Source organism: Phalacrocorax carbo, chromosome 17 (genome assembly GCF_963921805.1).
Source record: "Phalacrocorax carbo chromosome 17, bPhaCar2.1, whole genome shotgun sequence".
Taxonomy (NCBI): Eukaryota; Metazoa; Chordata; class Aves; order Suliformes; family Phalacrocoracidae; genus Phalacrocorax; species Phalacrocorax carbo.
The window spans coordinates 2,229,149-2,256,148 of record NC_087529.1 but is presented as its reverse complement, the minus strand read 5'-3'; the positions used below and the strand labels follow the sequence as shown (position 1 = coordinate 2,256,148).

The following is a 27,000-nucleotide window of genomic DNA, read 5'->3' as shown; positions in this document are numbered from 1 at the left end:
AGGCAGGGCTCAGCCACGTGTCCCTCCCGTTTCACCCAGTCCCCTTGGCCCCGGCTGGCGGCCGGTCACGCCGTCCCCGGCACAGCCCCGCTGTCCCCGGCGTGGCCCCACTGCTTGCCCAGCCCCGGGGCAGGGCTTTCGCAGCACGGCCCCGCCATCGCTCCGCGAACCCGCTGAGCAGCGGGGCCGCCGGCCGGGGCTCCCGCCGCCCCCATGGTGTCCCTCGAGGGCTTGGTGGCCGCAGCCGCGGTGCTCGCCGGCCTGGGCCTCCTGGCCTGGTGCCTTTGGGTAGGGAGGCTGGAGGTGCCTGGAGAGCGGGGAGCGGAGGAAGAGGAGGGGATCCCCTTCATCGCCGAGGACGGCTCAGGGCGCTGCCGGCTGCTGTGCAAGCCCTCGGCGCTGGCTCAGCACCTGGTGCGGAGCTTGGGGCAGGCGGCGGCGCTGCAGGGGGGCCGCTGGCTGTGGCCGTGCTGGCCCCGGCTCCTGATGCTGCGACAGCTCCTGCAGCCGCCCGAGCCGGAGCCAGCGGTGGCCCGGGAGCTCCTGCAGCTGCCCGACACCGGGCTGGTGGCCCTGGACTGGCTGCTGGGGCCGCAGGCGCCCGCGAGCAGCAGCAGCGGGGGGGGCCCCAGCTCGGTGCTGCTGCTCATCCCCAACGCTGCTGGGAAGGTGACGGCGGGGCTGCTGCAGCTGGGGCTGCGGGCGCTGGAGCGGGGCTTCATCCCCGTCATCTTCAACCGCCGGGGTCACAACGGCTGTCCCCTCACCACCGCCCGGCTCCAGCCCTTCGGGGACCCTGGGGACCTGCGGGAGGCGGTGACCTACCTACGGTGCCGGCACCCTGCCGCCTTGCTGCTGGCTGTCAGCGAGGGCTCGGGCTCGGGGCTGCTGCTCGCCTACCTGGGGGAGAGCGGCTCCTCCAGCCGCCTGGCCGCCGCCGCCTGCATCTCCCCCATCTTCCGTGGCCGGGACTGGTTCGAGGCCGGGATGCCCTGGCTCTATGAGTGGCCGCTGCTCCTGCACCTCAAGAGGGGACTCAGCAGGTCAGTGGGGTCCCTCGGGGCTGGGGTGGGGGGGGTCTGTGTGCACACACCCTGGGATCCCCTTGGCCAGCCCTGGGAAGTGGGGGGGGGGGGGGGGGGGGGGGGGGGGCTTGTGTGTAACGGGTGCTGCTGCTGGCACCGGGAGCCCCAGCGCAGGGGCAGAGGTGCTGAGAGCAGCAAAACACGCTGGTTAATGAACACCAGCCTGCAGCAGCTGCCATGGGGCCAGCTTGGCCGCCACATGCTCCCGGCCGGGCTGGGGCTGCAATAGCATCTTGGGGTCCCCAGCTGAGAGATGTGTCACCTCGGCACAGCAGCACTGGCTGGTTAAGCAAAGCCCCCCCACTCCCCCGGACACTGGGGGCTGGGCTCGCCACCCCCCCCCACTCTGCTGCTTGCCCCCAGCTCCGGGTGTCTGCCCTGTGGGGGTGGGGTGGGGGACGGACGACCACCACCCCATGGCCAGGCCGGGGGCTGTGGCAGCTTCCCCCCCTCCCCTTCCCAAGGGCTCTGTGTCCCTGTTGCCCAACACAGGGCGGGCCAAGGGCTGGGTCTGGAGACAAACTGCCCCATGCCAAAGCCTTGAGCAAGCGACACCTCCCTGGGTGATGCTGCGATCCTGGGGAGGGGGCACAAAGGGGGCTCCGCTGGTGGGCAAATGAGAGCCAAAGCCCTGCAGCTAAACCCCAAAACCTTGGGGCAAACAGGTGCCAGGTTGAGCCCCGGCAAAGCCCAGGCACGGTGATGGGGTGGTGGCTCTGTTGGCCAGGTGGTGGGGGTGGGCAGCAGGGTGTTCCCCCCTCCAGTTTCCCGATACCCATTGCAAGTGCTGCTGTCACGGCAACGGAGCCCAGTGCTGGCTGCCTCCCGTTGCCATGGAACCCGGGCAGGAACAGGCTGCACTGCGGGGACCCCCCCCCAGCATCCCTGGCAAGGGGCTGGACTGGGACCCCCCCCACACACAACCCCACGCTGGGCGGGAGTCACGCCGCAGCGGCCGCCCCATCCCCGCAGGTACGCGGGGTCCCTGGCCGAGGCGGTGGACGTGGACAGGCTGCTGGGCAGCCGCTCGCTGCGGGAGCTGGAGGAAGCCCTCTTCTGCCGGACCAAGAGCCGCCCCAGCACCTGGGAGGCCTACTGGGAGCGCAACGAGCCCCTGCGGGACGCCGACGAGGCGGCCGTGCCGGTGCTGTGCCTCTGCAGCGCCGACGACCCCGTCCGCGGCCCCCCGGCCCGCAGCCTGCCCCTCGAGCTCTTCTGCAGCAGCCCCTACTTCTTCCTGCTGCTGACCCCGCGCGGGGGGCACTGCGGCTTCCCCCGGCGGGGACCGGGGCGCTGCTGGGGCCACGAGGCCGTGCTGGAGTATTTCAGGGCCATGGCCGAGTTTCTGCGGGCAGAGGAGCGGAGGAAGGGGCTGCCGCGGCCCCGCAGGCGCGGGGGTCCCGCCGTCGAGCCCCCCGCCTTCACCTGGCAGAGGTCCTACACCCGATAGCCCCCGGGCAGGGTCCCGCGCGCGCCGGGGGGGGGGGGGGGCTCAGGAAGGCAGGCAGACACTCCGTGTACTAAAATTACTTTATTACAGTTGATTTTTTTTTTTTTAACATTTCCTTTGCTATGATACAAAGGATACTTACAAACAAAATATTACATATGACCTTATTTTTTTTTTTCTCTTCTCTTATTTTCTGACAACTTGGTAACAGCTTTAAATGCACAATCTATACAATTAATACAGGTTATATATGAGCTATAATGTATGTTGAACCAGAAGAATACCAGAATACTGACAATATACTGTACATTAAGCCTTACCAGTTAGTGCTCGTGGCATTTTCTACAAGAAGGAAAACGCACACCTGTAGATTCACTCATACCAGCTGGTGCTACCAGACACGGAAGCAGGAAGGAGTTTAATTCCCCTGGTTAAATCCTTCGCGGCCCATCACCGTGGTGCTGGGCCTGGAAACCTCAGACCAGTGTTCATAGTAAAACAGCAGATATGTGTGTGGTTTTTTTTTTTTTCTAACTAACGCTCTGCGGCACAAAACGCGGGCGGCCGGGAGCCTTCCCCCGGCACCGCGGCGGCCGGGCTTTGCTGTGCCTGGATGATGCCCCAGAGCGGACGGCCACGGCGCTGGGGCCGGGCGCTGGGCGAGCTCTTGCGGGGTGAGCTAGACCTCCTGACGGAGGGGGAGAGGAGGAAGAGGAGGAGGAGGAGGAGAGGAAAAGCAGCAACAGCTTTGCTGCCAGCGGTAGGCAGCTCCCGGGTTTGCGCACACGAACAGGCGGGCGCCGAGCGGGGATGAGCAAGCCCAAGGCACGCGGCCCCCCGGCACGGCACGGCTCGGCCGAACCGCGGCGCTCGGCACCGGGAGCTCGTGCCCGGCAAAACCTCTGCGGGGTCGGCAGCCGGCGGGGCTGGGGGCTGCCTTACCGTTACCTGCTCGCCAGGAAAGGGTTGCTTTTGTTTTGCAGCAAAGCTAGGGTTGTGTGGCTACAGGTGTGCACTTCCCCTCCTCCCGCCATGGTCGACGGCGGACTGATAAGGTTACATTTTTGTTGGTGGTTTTTTTTGTTTTTTCTTTTTTTTTTAAGCAATCAGCAAGTGAAGCGTTTTCAGTTGACTGGCAAAAGACTTGGCATTTGCACAGAAGCTGCAAATGGAAAATAGCCATCCCCTCCTCCCACCCGCTGCATCCCAGCCCAGAAAATCCCAAACTGTTGGCAGAAGAAAATTAAAAAAAACGGGTGGAGGAGAGGAAGAGGGGAACAGGTTGGAAAACACCAGGTTTGAGTTAACATTTCCTTGACTTCACACAATGCTTGTGCAAAAAAAAAAAAAAAAAGAAAAAAAGAAAAAAAGAAACAAAACCCCCAAACAAACAAAAACCGAAACCAGAAACATGCTGGAAATAATGAAAACAAATGGAAAGTAATATATAAAATTAAAAATATAAATAGGATGTCTGGCTGACTGGTAGAAGAATAGGTCATTTAGGTTACAAAAAGGAATATACATTCAAGAGGCTCTGAACCCAGTGGGGTAACTGATGTTAAACTTGTGTTAATAGTTAGGCTAGAATTCTCAAGTTTGTCTTTAAAATCTTCACAATACAAGCAAGCTATTTTTAAAAAATATACACTATACACACCTCACACAGCTTCTCCTATCCGTATTACACACGTTACGCTACCCTCCCATCCACTAAACCAAGGGGGGGGTCCCCGCGGCCACGGCAGGCAGGGCGGGCCCCCCCTTCCCGACCCGCCGGCCCCGGGTGTCGGTGGGGCAGCGACGGCGGCAGAGCCCCAGGGGGGTCGCTCGGCCCTCCACCTCCTACCACAACCTTCTCAAGCATTTACAAGTCACCAAAGGGCTGTCGCCTTTTATGTTATACACACTTCACTTTGTAACGTTAATTATTTACATCAGGGCTGCCCCCCCCCCCCCCCTCTCCTAGTTTTTTTTGAGCTGTTTCTAGGCAGGTAAAAAATGTTCCTGTTCCAAGCAAGCAGGGGGAAGAGCTGCGGGGGGTTAGGAGGGAAGAAAAGCTGAAGAAAGGAAGGGGGTGGTTTGCTTGCCAGAAGCCAAACCCGTACGCGCACGTATGCCTCTCCTTCTCTGATCCTTGAATCCTTACACGCTCCCGACCCCTACGACCTCCGGGATAACCAGACCTGGAGAGCACGGCCTCACCGGCGCTCCAACCCCTCTGCTCGCAGCTTCCCGGGACGCTCGGCAAAGCTATTCTCGACTTGCAGACTTGCCTCTGCCGCAAGACGAGGAGCACAGGTCCTTACGTCGTTCCTAGGAAGCGCAGGGGAGCCCACCCCTCACCGGGCAGCAGGTCGCGCGGCGCAAGCCCGCCGGGGCAGGGACACCGAGACCCCCCGCAAGCCGCCGCATCGCACCCACGGACTCGCCCGTGGCGGCGGCAGTCGGGCTCGGCCAGCGCCGGGCAAGAGCGGCGGCCGCGTACTTCAGCTCGGTAACAACCCTGTGCTGATTTCTAAACTCCGCTGAGCTCAGAGTTGCCATAGAAATGCGTGATCCTGGCACTAAAAGCAGGCAACAATCTTAAATGAAAGCCTTTTTTTTTTTTTTTTTTTTTCTCTCTCTTTTTTTTTTTCCTCCAGTAGGTTTAGACGATCTCGGGTTTAAGACAAAAGCAGTCAGAAGGGGAAAACAGATCATTTCTAGAGAGGTTGAAAAATATAGTCGTAAGCCAGTATTAAACTGCAGCAAAGAACCCGAACTCGGTTCCCAGAGTTCAGCCCCAGAGCAAGCTCGAAGCCACCGCTCCGTCCCTCGCGCTGCCCACCGCACGGCCCACGGCGCCGAGGGGAAGGAGGTGCCACGCAGCGGACGCGGAGAAGCCGGCTGAAGGCGGGGGGCTGCTGCCCCCCAGCCCTGCCGCCCGTCGGCCGCTGCGCCGCCCCAGCTCGCGGTACTTAAGCACAATTCCTCACAGCATCACTTTGACAGGTCTCGGGGATTAGATGCATGCTGAACTACGACTGGCAATTACAGTAGCTTTTTGCTAGCTGGCACATACTGTATCTATAAATTTTAGTACAAAAACTTAAAAAATACAGAAACTAGGTCAATTTGTTAACTACATATTTACAGATAATTACAATTCTTTTCACTCACAATAATTAAACTAATTGTCAGTGAAAATTCAAACTGTGCATGTTCTGAGGTACCCGTACTCAGGGGTGGGGAGCGGGGCAGGGGACCGGAGGGGCGAGGCGGGGGGGACGATCCCACCCCCGCGTTGGTTCACGTCCGTGGGGGCAACGCTCACCCCTCCTGGTTACTGGTTCCCGGACTCAGTGTGTGCACTCAGAGAAAGCAGGGAGAGAGGGAACCGATGCCGGGTTTGGGTTTTCTTTTTCCCTAGGACATGGCTTTAGGATGTTCTGAGGACGCCAGATGGGTGCGAAGCCAACGGTCACGTACCAAACTGCCTCCCTCCCCCAAGAGGAGCCTTTGGGTGAAGCACAAGTATCGAGACCCACGGCTCGGTGGTTAAGGTGCTTGTTTGCCGGCAAATCCGATTTACTAAGTCCCTCCCTAGCTGACAGAGGCCTCTCCTTCCCCAGCGAAGCCCGGGCCGAGGGGCAGGGATGCAGCGGGCACCGTCACAGCCCCAGCCGGCCAAATCTCACTGTGCAACAGAACCAGGGTTATCTGCTGCCGTCGTTCCCTGGTGGGGAGACGTTTATTATGACCACTAAATCTATCAGCTATTTCTTTTTTGGCTGAAAACAGCTACCCACAACCCTCCGAAGAGCCTCACACGTATTTCTCAAGACTCCGACTCAATCGCCTCGTAAAAGTGCAAAGTGAAACACGGCGGAGGGACACCGACCGCCGCCCCTGCCTGGGCATCCACCACCCCTCCGACCTCGGCACGCGGCTCGGGGCTCGCTGCCGGCCAGCGCCGCGGCGGGGAAGTCCCACGGGCAGCCGCACAAGCTAAAGACGAACCAAACCCAAGCCGAGCCTCAAAAAGCTCACAAGAGACCTTCCAAAAGGGACGGGGGGAAGAATTGCCTCCAAATTCTCACAGCACAAAGAAGAGAGCCCACGGCCGGCGCTGCTGAGCTTCCTGGGCTTCCCCGGCGGGGTAAATCTCACAGCTGGGTGAACATTTGTGACTTGACTCGTGCAAGAACCGTCCAGCCCCCGAACTGCCCGATGCCTCGCTAAGATGGGGTCTGTGGAGGACAAAGGAGAAGGTTAGAAGGGTCTTGGCAGCTTGAGGAGCTCGCGGTGTCTAGCGCGGCACTCGCCGCTCTGCTACGAGAAAGACCAGGGCGAAGCTTACTAGAGGTGCGGAGCAAGCACCCAGTACCGCTTACTGGGCTCGAGTAATACAGCACACGTGCCCAAGCAGAACAAGGAACAGACCACAATCGTCTCTGTGAGGGCATATCCACGCACGTACGTACACGCTGTACACACATACACGCGTGTACCTCTTAAATCTGGCAATTTAGCTTCTCTTTTGATCCTCCACAGAACCTGCTCTGGTTATTAGACGCACACAAAGGTAGACAGTGTCCAGAGGCAGCGGCGGCTCGAACTCGCGACTGCCACAAGTTAGCGCCGGTGCAGCGTGCCAAGACCGTGCCGGGCTTGCGACCCTCCGTGGCAAGACGCAGCTGGGGACTCTGAGCTCAGCCCGCTGAGCGCCTCACCGGCCCACTCACCGCCCCCCCAGCACATCGGTACCCCGCCTCAGCTGCTTTCCTGTCGCTACACCGTCCTGTTTTCTCCTCTGCTGGCTTCTGACTTTCTGGTACCCTCTGGGAGCTCTCTCCCCTCCTCTCCAGCACACCCGTAGCAGCTAGCCTACCCTCCCGCTCCCCAGAAAAAGCAAGCTGCGATTAGCCGGGCCGTATTTAAGCGAGGGTTTTTGACCGCGTTTCAGCCCTAGGCAGAGCTTGCGCCGACGCAGGCGCCCTCGCCCCGGAGAGCCCTGCTGCAGGGGTGGCGTTTGCTCACGAACAGGAGTGCTAAGGAACAGCAGAACTGAAGCGCCCTGACAGAAATGCACAGCATGATGTGTGTGCACGTATACCCACACACACGTACGTACAGAGTATATAAATATATACAAATGAGATAACCATATATATAACCAGAGAGATGTGCGTATTCAACAGAGTAATGGTAGACAGTGGTACAATACAATTTATTGCCTCTCAGGAAATGGCACGTAAGCAGGGTCAAGGGGCAGGGCAGCCTGACGCGCAAGGGGCCCTTCCCCCCGGGGCGGGGGGTTAATCAACAGCATCATCCCGGGGTCCACACCAGGGTGCACCCCGTGCAGGTTACAGCTAGCGTGCAACGCGCCGTCTTCTGGAGCGGGAGGGCTGGGTGGGACACAGAGCGATGCCAGCCTGGCCCCAAGCCGGGCAAGGAATGGCTGCGGGGAAATTTCTGTGGAAAGCTCGGTATCGTACCACATTTCTTTCTTCAACCCCTTTGAAGCTCACAGGCTTGGAGCGAATGCAGGTGAAACAGAGCCGGCCTCCGTTTCAGCGCTGCATCCGAGGAAGAAAGCATGTAACGTTCAACATGGAAGGGAGAGGTGGCTGCTGCCTCCCTGGGACCATGGAGAACAAGAAAAACGTGGTCCCTTTCACCAATTTTAATTAAATAAAATCAAAAGAAATCCAATTCCGAAAGAGGTGAAAATGCTGGCTCCTGTTTTTGTTTTTTTTTTTCATCTCTGGGCTAAACTACATCAGAACTTTAGGTCTTTGCAAAGGGGGAGAGAAAAATAACCACAGAATAAGAGATTTCAGGGGTCAAGCTGGTGATTTGAAAATACTGCAATACAATTTGCAAAGTAGTCCACACACAAGAGTTTCCCCAGTGTTAAATACGAGCATAAAAGATGTAAAAGAACATCTTTGCTGAGGTACTGGAGTCATTTCCACAATTTACAGATTACAGTATTTTTAAAACCAAAGTTAGGGCATGACTGCAAGGAGCACAATATGGGGTAATTAACTGGTCCTGCTTTTAAAAATAGAGTTTGCAAACTGATTCAGAGAGTGTTTGCGTCTCTCTAGCGTATTTTATGGTTGTTTACGTATCTCAGAAATGTACCCAAGACACGTCAAAATTCTCAGCACCAGGGGCCTCCTCGTACACCTCCAAGGCTCAGCCTGACCCGCAGTCCCTCGGCTACAGCTGCGCAATGGGGTGCCTCCTCTCGAGATCAGGCTTGTCTGGGACACCTTTCCTTCCCCCACGTACACACAGGGACACACACATTTAGACCAGGTGATCTGAATCAGTTTTTGCAAACTATTTTAATTAAAATATTAACTTGTTGGAATAGTCCAGGTCTGCACATGATATACATGTAAAAATGGTTACTACACAATTCTTTTTGAATACAAAAAAAGCCAATATGGGATAGCCATCATTTGGATTCAGCATTCAGTCATGCTTGACATTACACGAAGAGATGGGTTGAGAGAATTCTGTTGAAGTAGCTCAATTTAAGCCAGAGACTTTGACCAAATTCAAACCATAACAGAAGCAAAAGAATGAACCCACTGAACTTGCAGGTATAGCCTGTCCCCGCTGTCACTGCTGCTGCTTGTGATAGAGGAGCTGAACTTCAAAACGCCGTGTTAGCACCACGCTCTGGGCACACCCTCCGCTCTCACGTGGTAAATCCCATGCAATTTTGGCCTTTCGTTTCATTTTTGTCTTTCTAAACCCAGGAAAATACAGGTAACCTTTCCTAAATCGGTTTCGCGGCATTTCAACAACACTGCAATGCGAAAGAATGACCCCAAAACATCCAATTCCACATAAAAAAACATAGCAGAGGAAAGGACAGGACAATTCACAGTCACCACTTGCCCCGGGGTGGGGCAACCAGAGTCACCTCCGCGGGACCACCGCCTCATCCCAGGCTTCCGTCTACTGTTAGTACGACAAAGCTCCTTACTAAGGGGCTGCTCAAACGTATTTTGGTAGTTTCCATCTTCGATCAGAGCGATGGGCTACGTCAAGATGCTAGAAATCCCAGTTGGATTCACCGGACACTGGCAGAGAGTTAAGGATCGGGAGTGGATGTTAATTTAGCTAACGAGAGAACGTCGCCCTGTCGAGAGTACTGAACAGCAGCGAGACACTAGAGTATTTACTATATAAATATGTCACATGGACAAACACATTCGGAAAAACCTTGCTTTTGAGCCCTATAAACATTAAAGGCAAATCCTAGAGTTAGCAGCTAGTGTTTTCTTCAAGATGATTAGTGTGCAAGGAAAAAACATCTACAAAGAACCCTGGCTGGTCAGTCCCCAAGACGGAAATCTTTGCCTCAAGCCAAACGTCATCTCCCTGCTCTTTCCCTAGCCCCGCAGTGCTGGCTGACCCAGGCCGCCCCGGCACCGGCACAAGAGCACGGGGGCGTCTCCCGTTCCCAGCACTAAGGGGTGACACGATGCCACAAAGCCATTCGGTTAACGCGGCTCCCTGACCCCTTTATCACCGTATGGATTTCACAACCTCCTTTGCTTCCTTTCAGTAGTACAGCAGCTCCAACGAGCCTCTGGAAGTAGTGCCTTCTCGCACGGTGTGATACGCTGCCAAAATATCACAGCGCCTCAAGGGACTGTAAAAGTTGTGAAGTATTGCAGCAACGAAAATAATAAAAAGGAGCCTCACATGCAGCAAGATCTACAGTGGTGATGTGGGTTAGTCATCAGCTGGGAAAGAGTCATTGGCTCAGCTCCTCCTGGTACACTGTGGCAACTAAACATTTAAACAGTTGGCTACACTCTACATGTAAACAGGAAATTGCAACAAGCCAAAAAGGTAATAAATTGGTGGATGTAGTGTCATAATGAAAAACCCGATCAATGGCATTTTGTGACTATGGCATCCTTCAAAACACCCCTGGCATTTGAGACTGATTGGCTGAAAGTCTAAACATTTCTGAATGGAGCAAAAAGGACTACGCTGGGCTCCAATAATTATTCCGATGCTTAGCTAAAATGAGATGTCACAGTATTAGCTGTACAAGTGCATTACTTACGCTCCTCTGCCCAACCTTGTCTGAGCTACCAGCAGCACAGTCAGGGAGTGCCAAAGCAGGAATACGATTTTGAACATTTCTAGCCTGTTCCCTCCAGATTTACCTACACGCTTCTCGGGAAGCTGACCAGTGCCTTCTGAGAGAACGTCACTTCTTACACGACACGGAGCGGGCACTTGGGTAGAAGGGCCCTGCCGAGCCCTGGTGTCTCTTGGCCTCTCTTCTCACCCTTCTTCCTCACCTACAAGTCTTTGACAAGGCCTCTTGGCAGAGGCAATACGCTAGAAATGTATCCAATTTAATGACAAATGGAAATGGAACAGAAGATCCAGCTGTTCCTCCCCTGGATGTTGGTTTAAAGGCAGCTCGCCTGGTTTTTGCAGGGTGGCAGTTCGAAATTTATGGACATGGGAGGAGGTCTTCATTCTCCCTCAGACTTCCTATGGATGGCGTGACAAGGGCAGTCTGAGGCCCTTCTGTCCTGTCAGTGTGACAACCACCAGCCAACCCTTCTGACTAATTGCATATATTTCTCAGACGCCCTCCCAAGACCCCTCCAAAAAGTAAAAAACAGCAACAAAAAAAAAAAAAAACAACCAACCAAAAAAATCACCCCCCCCAAACCCTGCAGCCAAATACTATGACATCCCAGTTAGTAAACACAAAACGTAATGCTTTACAAAATGAATACAATATTCCATGTGCACCCAGCTTCCACACGTCAGCACCGCACTGAGGAGGCTGCTGGGCTGGTGTCTGTAGGCAGTTTCTCTTGGCAGACAGCTCCAGTGGAATTGCCACCCTCAGTTATTGTTTAAGTTATGTATAAGACATGTGTGAACCATTGGATATTTGTGAAGTAACACTTGTGCTCCTGCTCATGCCCTGTTCCGTCCGTCCCCCAGAAGCTGTCCGCCTCAGAGCCTGGGGGCTGTTGCGGACCCCTATAGCACTACTTCGAGGTACCCCCTGCATGGGCCCCGAGGGGTGACCCCATGGCTGGGGTCCACCTTGCATTGGATGGCCCCAAGCTTGTGGTGGGCCACCCATGGGATGACCCCAGTGAGGTCCTGCACCCCCAGTAGGATTGTGGGACCAGCCAGAAGCTCCCGGGTAGCTGTGGCTGAACGCCTCGGGGGAGAGATTAGAAAGAACCATATTACTAAAACCTAGCCTCATGCTTTCTGAGTCAAAGGCTTCGATCTCGCGAGCTTGACGCTCCAGCAGGCTTCGTATCCGTTCGGTACGCTCGTTCTGCAACGCCAGCATCTCCTCCTCAATCTAGGAAGGAAAAAAGAAGAGACAGTCTGTAGCAGCAGGACTCCTTCACAGGCGTGGCCCCAGCTCTCTGAAGGCTTTGTAACAGCAAGCTAACGAGAAACCTTCTCCCCATGTTTCTACACGAGACAGGATCTAGATCGGATGCCCACAGACACACAATCTGCTCTGAAGGCAGAAGGGTAAGCCCATAGACCTGCGCACGCCAAATCACGGTGAACACCCGTTGGAGGGTCTTGGTCCCCGTTCCCTGGTGATTACAGAAGTTTTTGGGATGCAAAGCCAACGTTTGCAGTGGTACTAACAGCTCAACGTAGGTTAATCTTTTAAGAGGCAGCAAAGTCTGCAGCTTCCATAAAAGCCTACCGGGAAAGCACCGTCAGCTACAGCCAAGCAGTGCCCGTACAGTCAAATACCTGCCAACGCAGCTTAACGTGACCTTCACTGTTTGTAGCTGAATCTGATGATGACAACTGCTATTTTCTCCAGGATTCAGTGTACGAGCCCACATTCAGTTTCCTCTCCAATGTTCTCTAGCCAGATTTTCTTAGTTCACGTTTATCGCCTCCTATCTACCCCTTTCCTAAACTGGCTTCTCATGTTTCATTACCCCGAGACTTTCTCCAGGGTGTGTGATGAAGCAAGCAGGCAGCGATGTTTGAATTGTGGGGCAGATTATTAGCTAGATGATAAGCAAGCTGGCAACTCCAGTTTCTTCCCTGTAACACTGTTCCAAATCGGTTTCCAACGGTACTTTGGTAGGGGCACTGGGTTCAGCTCTGTAAGCACAGAAAACATGGGGCTACGGCCTGACACCCGTCAGACAGGGAAGAAAAGCCTTTCTTGTTGAAATCTTTGCAGTCAGGTGGAGAACCAAAGAATCTCTCCATTATCTTCTTGCCAGTGTTGAAAAAAGCTACTTTTGGCCTTGGTGGAAAAGACCAAATGGGTAAAAAGCAGCAGCCAAGACTTTTAGCATAGCTCACTGGCGTCTCCCCTGCTGTCAGCGGCAACGTGGCCAAGAGGTGGTATCTTGGTCTGTGCTGAAGGTACTGGGCAGAGGTCGTACTTGTAAGCGCTCTCTTGCCTTAGTCAGGGAATATGCAAAGTGATTTCATCTGGAATTTAGGAAACAATCTGCTCCAGCGTGAGTCACCTCCTGAGCCATTTGGGGCTTTCAGAAACTGCCTTATCCACTTGCCTGTTCCTTAGTGCTAGGTGAGTGACACTGGCTCTCCACAGAGCAGCCTTGCTCGCTCCTGCTAGAAGCCAGGCAGAGGTCAGCTGCCTCCGAAAAGGCAGAAGAGGAAGAAGGTGCCTTCTCTAACGTCAGCCCTTTAAAACGCTCCGCTTGTTTTTTTTCCAGTCCTGCTATCTGAGCAGAACCCTCCTCTTCCTTTTTCAGAACTACAGTGTCTTCAGCACGTCCAGCTGCTCAGTTTTCAGGCTTTGCGACAGCGCGGCACACAGGGCTTAGCGCAACTGGACTTCACGGGAAGGCATGCCGAACACGCCGCACCAAAATGACATCACCTGGAAACGGCCTCAGGCTGCAGGACTCTGAACATGAGGTGTCTGAGGCATGTGGGAAGGAAATGAGAACATCTGAAGTCTTTTAAAGACACTCTTGGGACGCGCTGGTTACTGGTGCAACACCAACACCACAGCACCAGGGTGCAGCTTGTACAGCGCCGCAGCCACTGGCACTTAAAGGCTGCGCATCGGTAAGGCTGGCTACTCCCTCCCTAGCCCAAGTCAGCCGTGTGCGCTCTGGTGAGTTACTATGGTGATGGGCATCACCAAAAATAAAGAGCACTGTGCTGAGAAGGAAGCAGAGCCCTGTGCACGCCCTAACTTCTGGAGTCTGGCTTATTATTGACCATCAGCGACTGACTTTGCCACGGGCTATGTACATATTTGTGGATATAAATTCAGACGTTCATCTCGCTCACACACCTGCCCTTTCTCTGGCTGCCAGTTCCAGTTAGCACATGCAAGCGAACACCAGGTGACAGCGCTGAGCGACCCACACAATACTTGCAACTCTTAATTCTTACAAAACCAGAGCACAGAATACCCTGGCAGAAGGAGGAGGCATCTACCTCTGCACTCACACATTTTCCCTTGAGCTGCCGCTTAGTGACTGTAACCCCAGCAGGAAGGAGAGGCTCACCACTGGGCCACGACTCCGTGAGCCGCAAGGCACTAGCACTGCCTAGGTTGCTAAATAAGGGCTCCCACCTATGGAAACCAAGGACCATCCAATTTTTCACTGTTCAAACACAACAGTCACATAGAGACACAAGGGCACAAACACACACAGAAAAATTATGCTTAATTTTATCCTTTTTTTTCTGTGACGTAGCACTGCTAAGCTTCCTATCACTGTTACCGATGCCAAATGCTTTACAGGGACTTTCTATGCCGAGAGACTTCAACCCTTAGCCACACTGAAAGACCTGTACAACATTATCAGGGGTTGATACGCGTTCCCTTAAGTCACTGGCCTCACTTCAGCTTTTAACATAAGACTACATGCAATGCAAGACCTTCTGCTCCCACAGACAAGGAGCAGTGACCAGCAGCAGGCTTGCTCTCGGCAGATCGTGCCACCAGAGGGCAATGCACACCCAGCATAAATATATACTCAAGCGCAGGGCTGTGATGGGAGCTGTCCTCTTCTGGATGGGAGCAAAATGACCAGCGATGGGGTCTAAAAACACCTATTACACATGCGAGTGCCATATGGGAACTCTGTTTTCACAAATTCAGTTGCTTCCAGGGATTCAAGCCTACTGGCAGGAGACCAAAGCACAATAGGACCGTACCATCCTCTTGGAGATGCTTCCTCAGCTGACCATGAGGTGGAGCAGTTTTATTCTGACAAGGGCCCTCTATCAGCCCAGCATCAATCTGTTAGCCTCTGGGAGAAGTTAAAGTGTGAAGAACCTCGAGGCCACAGAGTAATTGCCCTAATTTAATAACCGCCGACCAGCAGAGTTGGGAACAGTTGCGTGAATGGTCATGGCTGGCACCCACAGGGCAAATCAAAGGGGAAAAAATTTGCAGGAGGAAGGTCGATTGTGTATTTCCTTTCACTGGTGCATTACCCTTCCCCTGGTTTGTCTAGGCCACTCATTTCTATACACACCACATGGCTGGCACTCCATAGAAAAGCGTAGCTCAACAAGGAGCACCTTAATGCCCATAGCCAATTAGAAGCTGAAATCTAGGGAGCAGCAGGTCACCCGTGCCTGTGGGTCTGGCTACTTGAGTTTGCTTAGGGGGATCCTGCAGACAGCAGCATTTCCATAACAAGCGTAATTTCACCAGGAAACTGCAGCCTGATCTCCACAGACTGACAAATGGAGCAGATCTGCAGTAAAATAGCATTACCGTGAAACACAGGGTCTCAAATACATTTTACACACACCCCCCCCACAAAGATACCTACTACTGATACTGTGCAAATTCCAGAAGACCCCCCAGCTTTAGGCTGTTACTGTCCATCCTCTAGCGAGCTGGGAAGCTAATCTGCAGCTCAGAGACAGAAAGAACACTTTCCCTTCTGCCCAGAGAGGCCTGGCTCCCTCCGGCACGCTTCAAGCAGCTCTATCCCTGCCAGAGGCTGCTCACATAGGATGGCTGAGCCGGCAAAAAGTTTAGCCTATGTGTCACTGAGCTGTCACCCCAGAGAGGCAAATACCCAAATGATCTGTGTAACTATATACAGCCAGGTAAAAGCAATTTCCCTCTCTATTGATAAGTACAGCGCAATTTAAGATCTGAAATACGCAGCGTGCTAACGATGCTCGCCTGCCCATTTTACCTTCTGCTCAAGGAGGGCCCGACGGAGGGATACCCTCTGTTCAAGATCACGCAGCTCCCGATCATGCTGGGCTTCTGCCTGCATCTTGATTTTACTCTGATATGCATTCAGCAGCTCCAATTCTTGCTGCAGCTGCATCTTCAAAACCTGGCACTCTGCTTCCTGTGCTTCATCCAAACGCAGCTGGGAAAGAGAGACAATAGAGACGTTTCACTATGGGGTAACCACTCATGACACTCCGGGGGAGGACTGCGAGGAGGGGGAGAGAATGGGATGGGACTTTGTTTTCTTAGCAATACAGTTGGTCTCTATTGTACTTCGTTCCACTGAACAGAGGACCTACAGTGACAAAGACTGGTGACAGCGAGCCCGCAGCACCGATGCAAGTGATGCTGATGTGCAGTGGCGCCTCAGGAGCCACGATCCATACCGCAGAGACCAGACTGCTGGAGGTGCTAACATCTACAGCTCTTCTTTTGCTGGAGGCAAAGAGAAGATCTCTTGCTCTGTTCAACTGGGTTAACCAACTACCTGTGCACAGGAGACTGAGGTCCATACCCCTGCCAATGCAGGGCTTTGGGTGAAAGAATATAATGGCATAAACCTAAAAGCAATAAGATACTGAACTTCTAACCTTCCCATACACAAATTAAACCAGCTACCCTGCCTCACAGCGTCATGTTCGTACAGTAATGCGAGCAGGACGAATACGCAAGAAGTGCAAAGAAAACCCCACATTCAGTTGTAGCAAGGACTCAAAGTGTTGTTCACGTGGTTATTCTTTAAAGAAGTTATCCCTTAAAGAAGGAATCACAGAACTTTCACAACACTTTTAACATTATTTCAGGTTTACAGTCAAAACTCTGGACTCCTGCATGACTCCATGAGCATATCCCGCTGGTGGGACATGCTTTGGTTGGTGTCATTGACAAATCAAAACCTAAATGACTTAAGACAGCAAGCTGCACATTAATGATGCTCTAACAGGGCTGTTTATGCTGTCAAACTTCATGCGAAAGCAGTCCTCTGGCCACACAGATGCATCACACTGCATCTCCGCAACAGCAGCTTCAACTTCAACCTGCCTGAAGGGGGTAATACCCCTTTCCTCTCGGTTTGAACGCTGCTTTAGGTACAGAGGAACGACCGTGCTGGGTACGGCGCGCGTGGCAGGGAAGCAGACAGCCTGCTGTCAGGATACAGATAGGGATGCTTGCATTTTAACCAATTTGGCTGAGGAACCCTGGGTCCCTCGGAGGCGACTCACAGCTTGCGTAGAGAGCATTTCATTAATGCTGTGATCATACTGCTCAGCCAGGATAGCCAGCTTCCGGGTCTGCTCCTCCTTGAGCCGTTTGAGGACAGCTTTATGTTCACTCTTTGGCGTGGTCTCCAGCAGATGGTTTCTCAGTGCTTTGTACTGTCTGGTTTGGATCTTGCATGTATCCTGAAACTGCTTCTTTATCTGTAGTTCTTTTGACTGGAAAGATGGAGGGGACACAAACAAAGAAAAAAACAGCACGTTTCAAATGGGAGAAATATCCATTCAAATGGATATTTAGGATAACATTAAGGATATGAGTTCAAGAATCCACAAATGTATATTAACAACTACAGTGCAAGGAGGGAAGCAAAATACACAAGAGGCAATGACTATTGCTGCAGCTGCTTTGACACTGCCACTGTGTGAAACAATTACAATACAGACACTTTTATAACAAAGCTCCAGCCTAAATACAGCTGTCTCCGCACAAAGAGCCTCACATTTGTCACTGGACTGGATCCAGTCCTGGGTGTTGCTTTTCAAGAAAACTTCTTGAGGGACAGGACTAATATTTATTAGCACCAAAAGCCATACTTACACATGACTGTGCTTGTATGGCACATGTATATGAACAGCACTAATGTTACGAGGAGAAGCAGATCTGGTGCACGGGAAGGGACAGGGAAAAAGAGCAACGCTTTTTCCATTGAGGGTTTGACGCAGGAAGGATGTCTTCTAACCCCTGGTATTACCAGCCTGGTTTTCATAAAGATACTCAAAAAATGGCTGGGAAAGATTAGACGCTTGAAGATGTACGCCACAAGCAACACTAGCACTGTGCTAGTCTAGCAAACAAAACAATTCCCCAGTCCCAGTGGAGGCTTACTGGAGACTGAGTTTTCCCTTCGCACTTCGCTAGCATCTCTGTTAACTTTGTGATTGCACTCAGGGCTGGGAGACATCTATCCTGGAAAGGGTATCTGGATCTCATTTTGCTCTATGGCCTTGCAGAAATGAATTATTTTCTTCTTTCACCTGCCTTACCTGCCTTCAGAGCAGCCTGTCAGGGTTAACATCTGCGAAGTGCTTTAAGACCCTGAACAGGAAGGTGTTTTGGAGTTCCCTGTATCTTTCTTTGTACAGGAGGGCTGGCAGGGATACTTCTAACTAAGCAAAACCCAGAAGTGATGAGCAATGGCAGTTAACTGACAGTCAAATTCACCACGGTAACAAAAAACAAACAAGGAAACAAACCCCTCTAAGCCCCCACATCAGGGCAGTCGGTCTGCACCGGGCCATTCCCACTGCCAGCCACCGCGCTCAACTCCTGAAGCACTGGGCGCAGGAACACAGCACAGGAATCGATTCCTGTCCCTTGAATAAGTTGGAAGAGCTCTGGGATCTGAACCAGCAAGGCAGATATAAATATGTGCATGTCACCCGTCAGCTCCTCCGCTGCCTGCTCCTGGCACTAACTCAAGGCTCAGCAGGGTAGGTGATAAGCACAGCACTTGTAGCTACCTAGAAAGATGCAGTGGGATCAGACAATCTATCCAGCCCAATTTAGACGTCAGCACGCTTTGCTGCATAAGCCAACAATCCCACTTTGCTAATCTGATGTGGAAAAACAGCACAAAGATGGGCTTCATTCAAACCAAAACAGATATCATGGAGAGGAATACATTGCTTTTACACTTTCTAAACTCATAGCAAGTTATTTCCCCCCAGGAAACCTTTAAGGTTGTTTCTCCCCGCCCCTAAGGGAAATGTCAGCAGGTTACCCATTCCCACCAGGGACCTGGTCACAGCAAAACACTAGCAACCCATTTTGTCCCCACTTTCTGTGAAGTCTCGCTTGGACACCAGACTGTTTACAGGCTTCCAATCCAAAGGCTTTAACAACAGGAAACAGAAGGGAGGGGTAAGATTTCCAGTCAGACTTCTGACAAGATCATTTTGACCTAGTATTGTGAAATACCAGCAAGAAGGTATTTGCATCACAATTAACACACTCGAAATAATAACAGAGCAGTTTTCACTGAAGGGTGAATTCTAGTTATCGGTCCTTCTGGTGCTGCAATAGCAGCCACAGACACGGACCGTTTAAAAGTCTGCTTTCGGGACAAAGGACCTCACTAAATAACAAAGGGAAAGCCTGAAACGCGTGCCCTCGAGGGAAAACGTTGCTGAGGACAAATAGCCAAATAAGAACGCTCGCCTGCGTTAGTCAGAAGCAAGAGAAGAGTTAACACTTGGGAACAGCCTCGATAAATAAGGGATTGCACTACAGACTGAACGCTGGTCCAGCGGGCTGCTTTATTAGCACTGTGTGTAGGCAAAGGTGCTGGACTGACAGCTGAAGCCTGAAATCCTTCACTAATCGCAGAACAGCCACGCAAAGCAAAACGCTCCAGCCCCGTCCTCACTGGGAAAGGGCAGGGGTTGAAGGGTCTGCAGAGGTGAGCGGGCAGCCAAGCCCCTGCTGCGCCGACGGCCAGCGAGGGGACGGCAAGGGACGTGCTGCCCACTCGTGTTTGCACCGCATCACCTTGGGGAGGCAGAACTCATTCATGCTAATCTCAGAAGGATCAACCTAATACAGCTGCTTCAGTTCTATTCAGCTCAGAGAGCAGTGCAGCTTCCCTGTGAAGTCATCAGCTATTTATACACTATATCCTTGGAGATTCTCAACAGCCATCAGATGGTCCCTTGTTCTCACACGCTAGGTTTTTCACTATTTAATATTATTCTAATATTGACAAATCAGGGTTGTTTGGTTTTTTGTTTTTTTTTTTTTTCCTGAAGTTCTATTTTCAAGTTGGTTATTTTTCTCTGTAAGAAGATAATTTGCAGGTGGTAAAAACTAAGTCGGATGGGAAATATCACGAAGAGGAAAGACCTAGAACAACAAAGAAACCCCATGCTCAGTATGCCATACACTCATTTTGTTACTGGCACAGCTCAACACTGGGTGGAGAGAAGAAGTCTGCCTCCTCAAAGGAAATGTACCAGGCAGCTTTGTGAAAGGCCTTATACTCCCTTCTCAGACACTTCAGAATAAACCACTGGACTTCTTTGGCTGAAGTGAAGGCTTACAATGAAAACACTAAGAGCCTCAATTACAGAGGCCCTACAGTTCTGGTCAGCCACCGCAGCTACAAGGGCGGCATGAGAAAGCCATGAGAGCGCAACACAGCAAAGGTCAGTGCTAGGAGCTGCCTGAGGACACTGCAGTTGGCTGGTATCTCTCTCTCTTCCCCCCAGACTTGCTAGCATACCAGCCTTAATATAAAAACAATAACAAGGTCTGCTGGCCAAGACCGATGGTGCAGTTCATTTTGATGCACGCAGCAATGCAAAGCTTTTTTTTTTTATGGCACTGTTTCATTACAGAAAAATAGATTTTCCTCTTGTATATGGGGGGAGAAAAGGATCAGAAAACGGTGTAGGTGGGAGAAGGGGGCGGGGGGGAAGGGCACTGCAAAGATTAAATGCATTTTAAACTACCACAAAAAGGTAGGCACGCTGCTGAGCAAAATAGCTTTTCAAATGAAATGAGGGAATAGTGCTGCTACGGCCTGCCTCTAATACTCCGCAACCCTGACCACCATTGCTACGGTTCACACGCACGGTGCTTGTAGGGCTGCAGTTGCACCTTGGCAGTTACACAACTTGACAAATACGACACATTTTAAAAGAAGTATTCATTACAGAATGAGACACCTCTTCAAATTAACGAGCTTCAAAGTACGTTGGACCTGCGTACGCTGCAAATGAGAACGGAGCTGCAATGTACCGCTCTTCCACCACCACCACCAGCAGCTCGCGTCCAGAGCTCCTACATCACTTAGTACCTTCAGGCTCTTGGGCTGCTGCCGGACCTCCATGACGTGCTTACGCCTCAGCTCCCGCTCCCGGCGCTTGTTGTATTCCAGCTGGTTGGTGAGCTCGGTCTGGTGCTGGAGTCGGATCAGCTCGCAGCGCATCTTCTGGATGGTACTGAGATGGCGGAACTCCAGCTCCTGCATGGACTCGTGCTGACGCAGCAGCATGGCGTGCTCCAGGTCCTTCTGTGTCTGCCTTTTGTTTAACTCCTAACAGGAGGGCAGAGGGAATTATTAGATTCTTTGTACTTACTTGGATTTCCGTTCACAGCGTGACATTTCACTTTGTTCACAAGGGCATTTCTCTCTTTCCAAGGCATTTGAGGACAGAGCACAGAGTTTTTACGTCTTATCAGAAGCACACAGCACCACCACCGGTAATTTCTCCTTCCTCATTTCACTTTTCTTCTTCCTGTTCTAGATGCTCAACAGGATTCACAGTAAGCATTTTCTAGAAAGGACCGTAACTGTTGTGTCTGCTGGCTTTTTGGATCTAACAGTTCTCCCACAATAGGGCACTAATCTGAACGTTTGGTTCCGCATGATCCCCCAAATGCCACAGGGATTACCAGATGGCGTTGCAAAACGTACCAAACCCTTATTTTATGAAAACACTTGAGATGACGTAATGAACACTTCAGTGAGGTTGGACTTGGGTGGCAGGTGCTCCTGTGAGATGCATTTCACACCGGTGGTTCCGGGTCTCATCTCTGCTTATTCTCTTACCTCCCGAACCAGGTCCTGCTCCAGATTATGGCGGCCAAGGAGCATCCGTCTCTTAAAGCGGCGACACTCCAGCTCCAAGTACTGCCTCTGACGCCTCAGTAAGTTGGCTTCTTCCTCTGCCTGGAAATGCTGGATGTTCTCCTTCTGCTTGGAGAGCCACTCCTGCTTCTCCTTCTTTGGAGTGCTCTGGTTTTCATTCAGTTCCTGATAACAGCAAGGTAATTAATTGTGGAATAGTCACATTAAGCTCCCTGGCCCTGGACAGCGGGATGGACCTGCCTAATAAACTACATTTCAGACAAAGCCGTTCCACCTTGTCTTCTCGCGGCCGGTACCACCCCAGCCTCTGCGAAAACGCGTTGCATCACGTATCTAAGGGAATGCTGGGAGTCAGTTCACAGCGGAGCGAATTTAACTACAACTTTTATTTGCATTGGCCATTTTAACCCACCAAAATGCTGGTTCACGTCGACAGTTTCCAGACGCCTATATTAGCTCAAAACACAAAAATGATGGTTTGCCACTGAAGACAAAGACACTTGGAGGTCCTGCCATACTGCCTGACAACTGTTTTTGCAGGCTCCCAAAGGACCGAGAGCAGGAAAGCATTGTCATCCTCTCTCATTTGGAAACACGTCCAGCCACGCGAAGCACATCAGAAAATCTGTGTCTCGCTTGATCAGAACACATATGTGTTTTCTAAGTAACTCATCAAGGCCGGGCCGCTCACTGAGACTCCGCAACTTACAAAAACAACAGAAAGAAGCTCACAGGTGAAACGTAAGGCCACGGTTTCCACATTTGTATTAAATTCAATATGTAGCTGGAAGCATCGTTGGCAAAACACTCTGCTTGCCTGAATCGCACACTAGAGATGCCCGTACAGTAACTAGGCTTGTTGTGATACATTTCAACTTAAGTATGAGACAGAACTCCTCTGTATTTCCTCAGTGTTTCTTGGTGCTCTGTGATCTACTGCCCACTTAGAAAAAGATTCTATGTTATTATAAAAAGCCCACGCTACTGTAGTTTTTGTTAGATCTTTCTTGGCTCTGCTGCTCTTTAGCCTTTTTTCCTCCTGGGAAATGTCTATGTTTGGGAATATTCCCCTTTGGAGCAAGTTCCAAAGTTGCGTCACACAAGTTGATGGCTGAGCACTAAACGGTTCTTTCAAAAAAATTATTTATAGTGCTTACGGTTTCAGCCACTCCACAAGAAGGATCAGGAAGTTTGATTCTACAGTTTCTCTGCGTTTCACAAAGGTCATGATCTTCGCTACAATACAGTGATTACTGAACTATTACCCAGCTTTCTCCATTAAAATTAAGTAGTCTTTTACAGATATTTTAATTAAAAAAAATCTGCAGGTCATCTTTACCGCTCTGTTTTCTTACTGCTGCTACAGGAATATCACTTAAGCGATAAGAAACTTCACTAAATGCTGCAGTGCATGGTCAGTATCTGCAGCAACAAGGTATAGAATACTGTTCACGACCTTTCTTAAACTACCATTTTTCATTCCTTAGGGTCGCCAAATTTGCATGTTTCTGGCTAAAAAGTAGTATTAAACAATGAAGAAGTTTGTACTTTCACAAGATAAACATAGAGGTGCCCATATATAAACAAACCCTCTTTTGGATGGGTTTGGGTTCTTTTTTTGACCTCGTTCGACCTCTTTTTTTGGCCTCTTGACATTGACCTTGAATTTCAAATCAAACCTTGAAATCAAATTCCTTGAATTTGACATCTTACTCTAAGGTCAAAGATACGAAACAAACACAGTATGTAGAGGACTCTGCTCATGAAGCGCAGAACCTGCTGCAACCCAGCGAAAGATCTCTTGCGCGCCGGGCACTTCTAGTTCTGAAAGTTCACCACTCTCGCACGGTATCTCACACCGTACTATATTCACGTTTCTCATTACAGGTGACTTACCTCTTTCAGCTGCTCTTTACGGAGTTTATATTCTCTCTTCTGGGACTCCAGGAAACTGTTCAATTCTTTTTTCTGTTGGGCCTGAATATGCTGTTGGAACTTCTTTTCTTCATTGGCCATCACTTTAGCCTGCAGCAAATCCAGCAGCAAATCAGTTTGAGTCCCGAAGGATTACAGCTCACGCTCCATTTCAGCCCCAAGACCAAGAACTCGTGGTACAGTCACCACGATACTCACCATGCCTCTGAGTAAGCGCGAGTCCGAGGAGTTTGCCCTCACCCCTTCTCATTCCACCCCCAGATCAACGCACCCAGCAGGAGTCCTTTTTCAGTGCCTCATTTCCCTATTGTTCAACTAGTCTCGTCTAACAAAGTCAACACCTTATGATGAACTATATCCTTAGCCCTCCACCGAGAGATCCACGATGAACAAGAATCAATAATAATCGCTGCAGGCGGCACCACTTTGTTATCAATTATTTAAAAGCATAAAAACCCCATATCCATAAGCAACTAGGCGGTGGACGTTTAAGCGTAGCTGGCACATTTCTCTGCAGGCTGAACTGCCTCCATAACACTCGACAGCAGTCAGGTATTGACAGCGTACACATGGCACGAGAAAGGAAAACCCTTCCAGTATTTTTTCTGGGGTCAGTACACCAAAATCTAGCATAACGCACTGTGATGAAGGACATACCTTTCCTCTAGTTATATAAACCCCTTAGTGTAAGGAGGTGATGTATTAGCCTTTTTCTAATTAGCAATTTGCTTGGCTCCTGAAAACAGACGTGTAAGAGACTACAATGTCATCTCTTCATCAGTGAGGGGAAGTGGGCAATTCAATGTCATTAAACAAATATAGACTGGTCTGCGAAACCGTAATCCCCTACCTCTTTTTCCATGGCTGCTTGGTGCTTTTTAATTAGCTTTTCCATTTCTGCTGCAAAATTGTTGCGCTGTGTTTCAAGATCTTTGTCCAACCTGAGGCGATGCTCGTCCATCTCTGCCTTCAGTTTATTCTCTAATGCCATCAGTTGCTTCTGGTGCTGCCGTCTCATACGTTTATAGCCAGACATCTGCTCTCGGAGTTCAGAGTCTTGCTCATGTTCCTGCATTTGCCTTGTCACCTACGAAGGTAACCACATCGGCCCAGAAGTAAGCTAATGCTTCTTCATCTGCTTTTCAGCAGTCTTCAAACCACAAAAGAAAAACTGTTCAGTAAAGAAATACGACCCATCCTAATGGCATCAGAGCAGATTAAAAACTGAATTCTGCTGTAGAAGATAAGCTCCAGCAGAAAAACTGTACAATTGTTATAAAGCTGGTACTAAATAATGTTTTTTAGCCCACTGCAATGAGTATGCATATGTACACACGCCAATATACATAATATGCATGTGAAAACATCCGCCAGCTTATTATTACAAACAGTTCCCTGCATTCGGCTAGGCGTATCGGTTTTGAAAATATCTAATATGCACAAATTACATTTGCCCAGGTGTCACATTTAAGCTTTTATTAACTTAAACTATTTCAGTGATAACATCTCAGTGAGGATAGCTCACATTCTGATGAAACCCTAACAGCTCTAAGCAGTTTCATAGCGCTATGTTCAAAGGCGTCCCTCCCTACACAACTTCATCACAACGAAAGCCTCAACGTACCAGCGATGCTGTGCGTATAGTAGCAAAGTGCTCTCGGTTGCGATAATGAGACTTGTGGCGAGATACTTGGGGAGGAGACTGGGGTTCCGACACCCTCGTTCGAGGATCTGATTCCTCTCTGTAGTTTTCTTCCTCCTTATCAGCAAATATTAACGTGAAAGAATAAAGAGAAACCGTGTTAGAGACTTTTTTTGCTGCTGTTGGTCTGGTTCAAAAGACCTCTAAAAGGAAGACAAACTATTGTGCATTCAGCAGCCCCGGGAGATCCTCCTGCCAAATAAGCTGGCTGAAGGGATACGCTGCAACAAGAGCTCTGATCTCGGACCCTTATTTTTGACAATTTCATTGTGCATTTTTATTACTAGGAGGAAAATTACTAATTAAAGCTGAAAATGAGAAAAATAAATAGCTGAAAACTGAGTTAAACAGTTTACTTCCTCAAACCATAAAAGCTATAAAGCAGATTATATCCAGCCTGAACAAAAAAACGTATCTTTGTAACCCTGAAAGACAGAGGAAGATTTTCATTACACCCACCAGAGAAACACCCCAAAGCAAATTTTAAGATTTGTCACGGTGTATTCCACAGTCTTATTTTGAGTTTGTCATTCTTCACAGAGCGATGAGTAGTTAGATATGATACACTAATTAACTCCCCGAGGAAATACCTGCATCTTTGCTGCATATCTGGGCAAAGAACAAAACATTCTAACCACACCTATCATTAGCTCGGGAAACGCTACTGGTTTGAGGAAAGGAGCGATAACCCCTGCACGGCACGAGCAGCACGGTTCAGAGGCGCTCCCCAGTTCATCCTTCATCGAGCAGAGGTAAGGCAGGGGAAGCAGTTCCACGGCTTGCCACGGCCAGAGCGCTGCATTTCTTCTTCCAGGCACCTTTGTTCGTTACCCAAACACTCGAGTGCTGGGAAGCTACGTGCTTCAGGAACAGATTTCAACCACTGCTGTGGCTCTTGTATTTCAGAATTCACTAACCGGGCGGTCAGAAGGGGAAACTCTCCCACCCTTTTTGTCCCACGAAGCGGTGCCCTGCAAGCGAAGGGCACGAACCAAACCTATTCACAACCTGCCATTCCAAGCCCTCACAGTAAAGCAAACTGATCTTGAAACAATTCAGTTAGTAAAATAATTTTTCGTGAATCGTCAGAAATAAAGTATCTTCACAGCAACCTTCAAAGTTTCCAGTGCACATTAATATACTGGAGCACAATATCAGAACCTGCGGATAATGATTTAGGATAGGAACCCCTTGACTTTTTGTCATGGTACCAACAAAACCCTCTCCCGCTTTACACCTTCAAAGTTATCCAGGCGAAAATCCAGCACTTACCGGTTTTAAATGAATGACAGAGCTATTTGACATCACGGTGTGGTCCCCCTCCATCATATCCAGCTCGCTCTTATCATCCGAGGCATCTGGAAGACTGTTAACACTACTGCTTTGGCTACTGGCACTGATAGACATACTAGGAATGGACTGATTGCTTCCGACACTGTTCACTGTTCCTGTCCTGCCGACACCGTGATCTTGTTCCTAGGAGAAAGGAATTATTAAGAAAACCCAAATCCCTCACAGCTGTATCTATGGTCATTACCAAATGAAACGTTCATTCTATTCCTTTCTAAAAGCATCCACCTGCCACGTCATGGCAGTTCCCACCCTCCAGGCATTGCCATGAAACATTTCTCTTGTGGGATGCTGGGGAGAGAAAGAATCAACCTTGTCAAGATTAACTGGCTGATGTCAGATTCTTTTCAACAGCAAGCCTGTTAACAAGCT

At 50.7% G+C, this 27,000-nt stretch overlaps 2 protein-coding genes across 2 annotated transcripts in view; one reads left to right on the top strand and one right to left on the bottom strand.

Moving 5' to 3' along the window:
* Nucleotides 1-71: 71 nt before the first annotated feature.
* Nucleotides 72-3,271, top strand: ABHD15 (abhydrolase domain containing 15). Its single transcript, XM_064467874.1, has 2 exons — nucleotides 72-1,043; nucleotides 2,058-3,271. Exons 1-2 carry the CDS (start codon nucleotides 214-216, stop codon nucleotides 2,533-2,535), a joined length of 1,308 nt encoding a protein of 435 aa, XP_064323944.1. The 5' UTR covers nucleotides 72-213; the 3' UTR covers nucleotides 2,536-3,271.
* A 609-nt stretch (nucleotides 3,272-3,880) lies between these two features.
* The window catches only part of TAOK1 (TAO kinase 1), a 74,454-nt gene continuing 51,334 nt past the window's right edge, over nucleotides 3,881-27,000 (bottom strand). Inside the window, exons 12-20 of the mRNA XM_064467868.1 lie at nucleotides 26,551-26,754; nucleotides 25,201-25,335; nucleotides 24,427-24,663; nucleotides 23,538-23,666; nucleotides 21,603-21,806; nucleotides 20,847-21,086; nucleotides 16,996-17,208; nucleotides 15,729-15,911; nucleotides 3,881-11,902 (exon numbers count right to left, since the gene is read on the bottom strand). Coding sequence (XP_064323938.1) covers nucleotides 11,441-11,902; nucleotides 15,729-15,911; nucleotides 16,996-17,208; nucleotides 20,847-21,086; nucleotides 21,603-21,806; nucleotides 23,538-23,666; nucleotides 24,427-24,663; nucleotides 25,201-25,335; nucleotides 26,551-26,754 — 2,007 coding nt within the window. The 3' untranslated portion in view covers nucleotides 3,881-11,440. The remainder of the gene's footprint in view (nucleotides 11,903-15,728; nucleotides 15,912-16,995; nucleotides 17,209-20,846; nucleotides 21,087-21,602; nucleotides 21,807-23,537; nucleotides 23,667-24,426; nucleotides 24,664-25,200; nucleotides 25,336-26,550; nucleotides 26,755-27,000) is intronic.

Excerpts from the sequence above, each read along its gene's own strand:
- ABHD15 (XM_064467874.1), top strand. The coding sequence starts at position 214 with ATGGTGTCCCTCGAGGGCTTGGTGGCCGCAGCCGCGGTGCTCGCCGGC. Across the intron at positions 1,044-2,057 it reads CTCAAGAGGGGACTCAGCAG|GTACGCGGGGTCCCTGGCCG; the intron begins GTCAGTGGGGTC and ends CCATCCCCGCAG.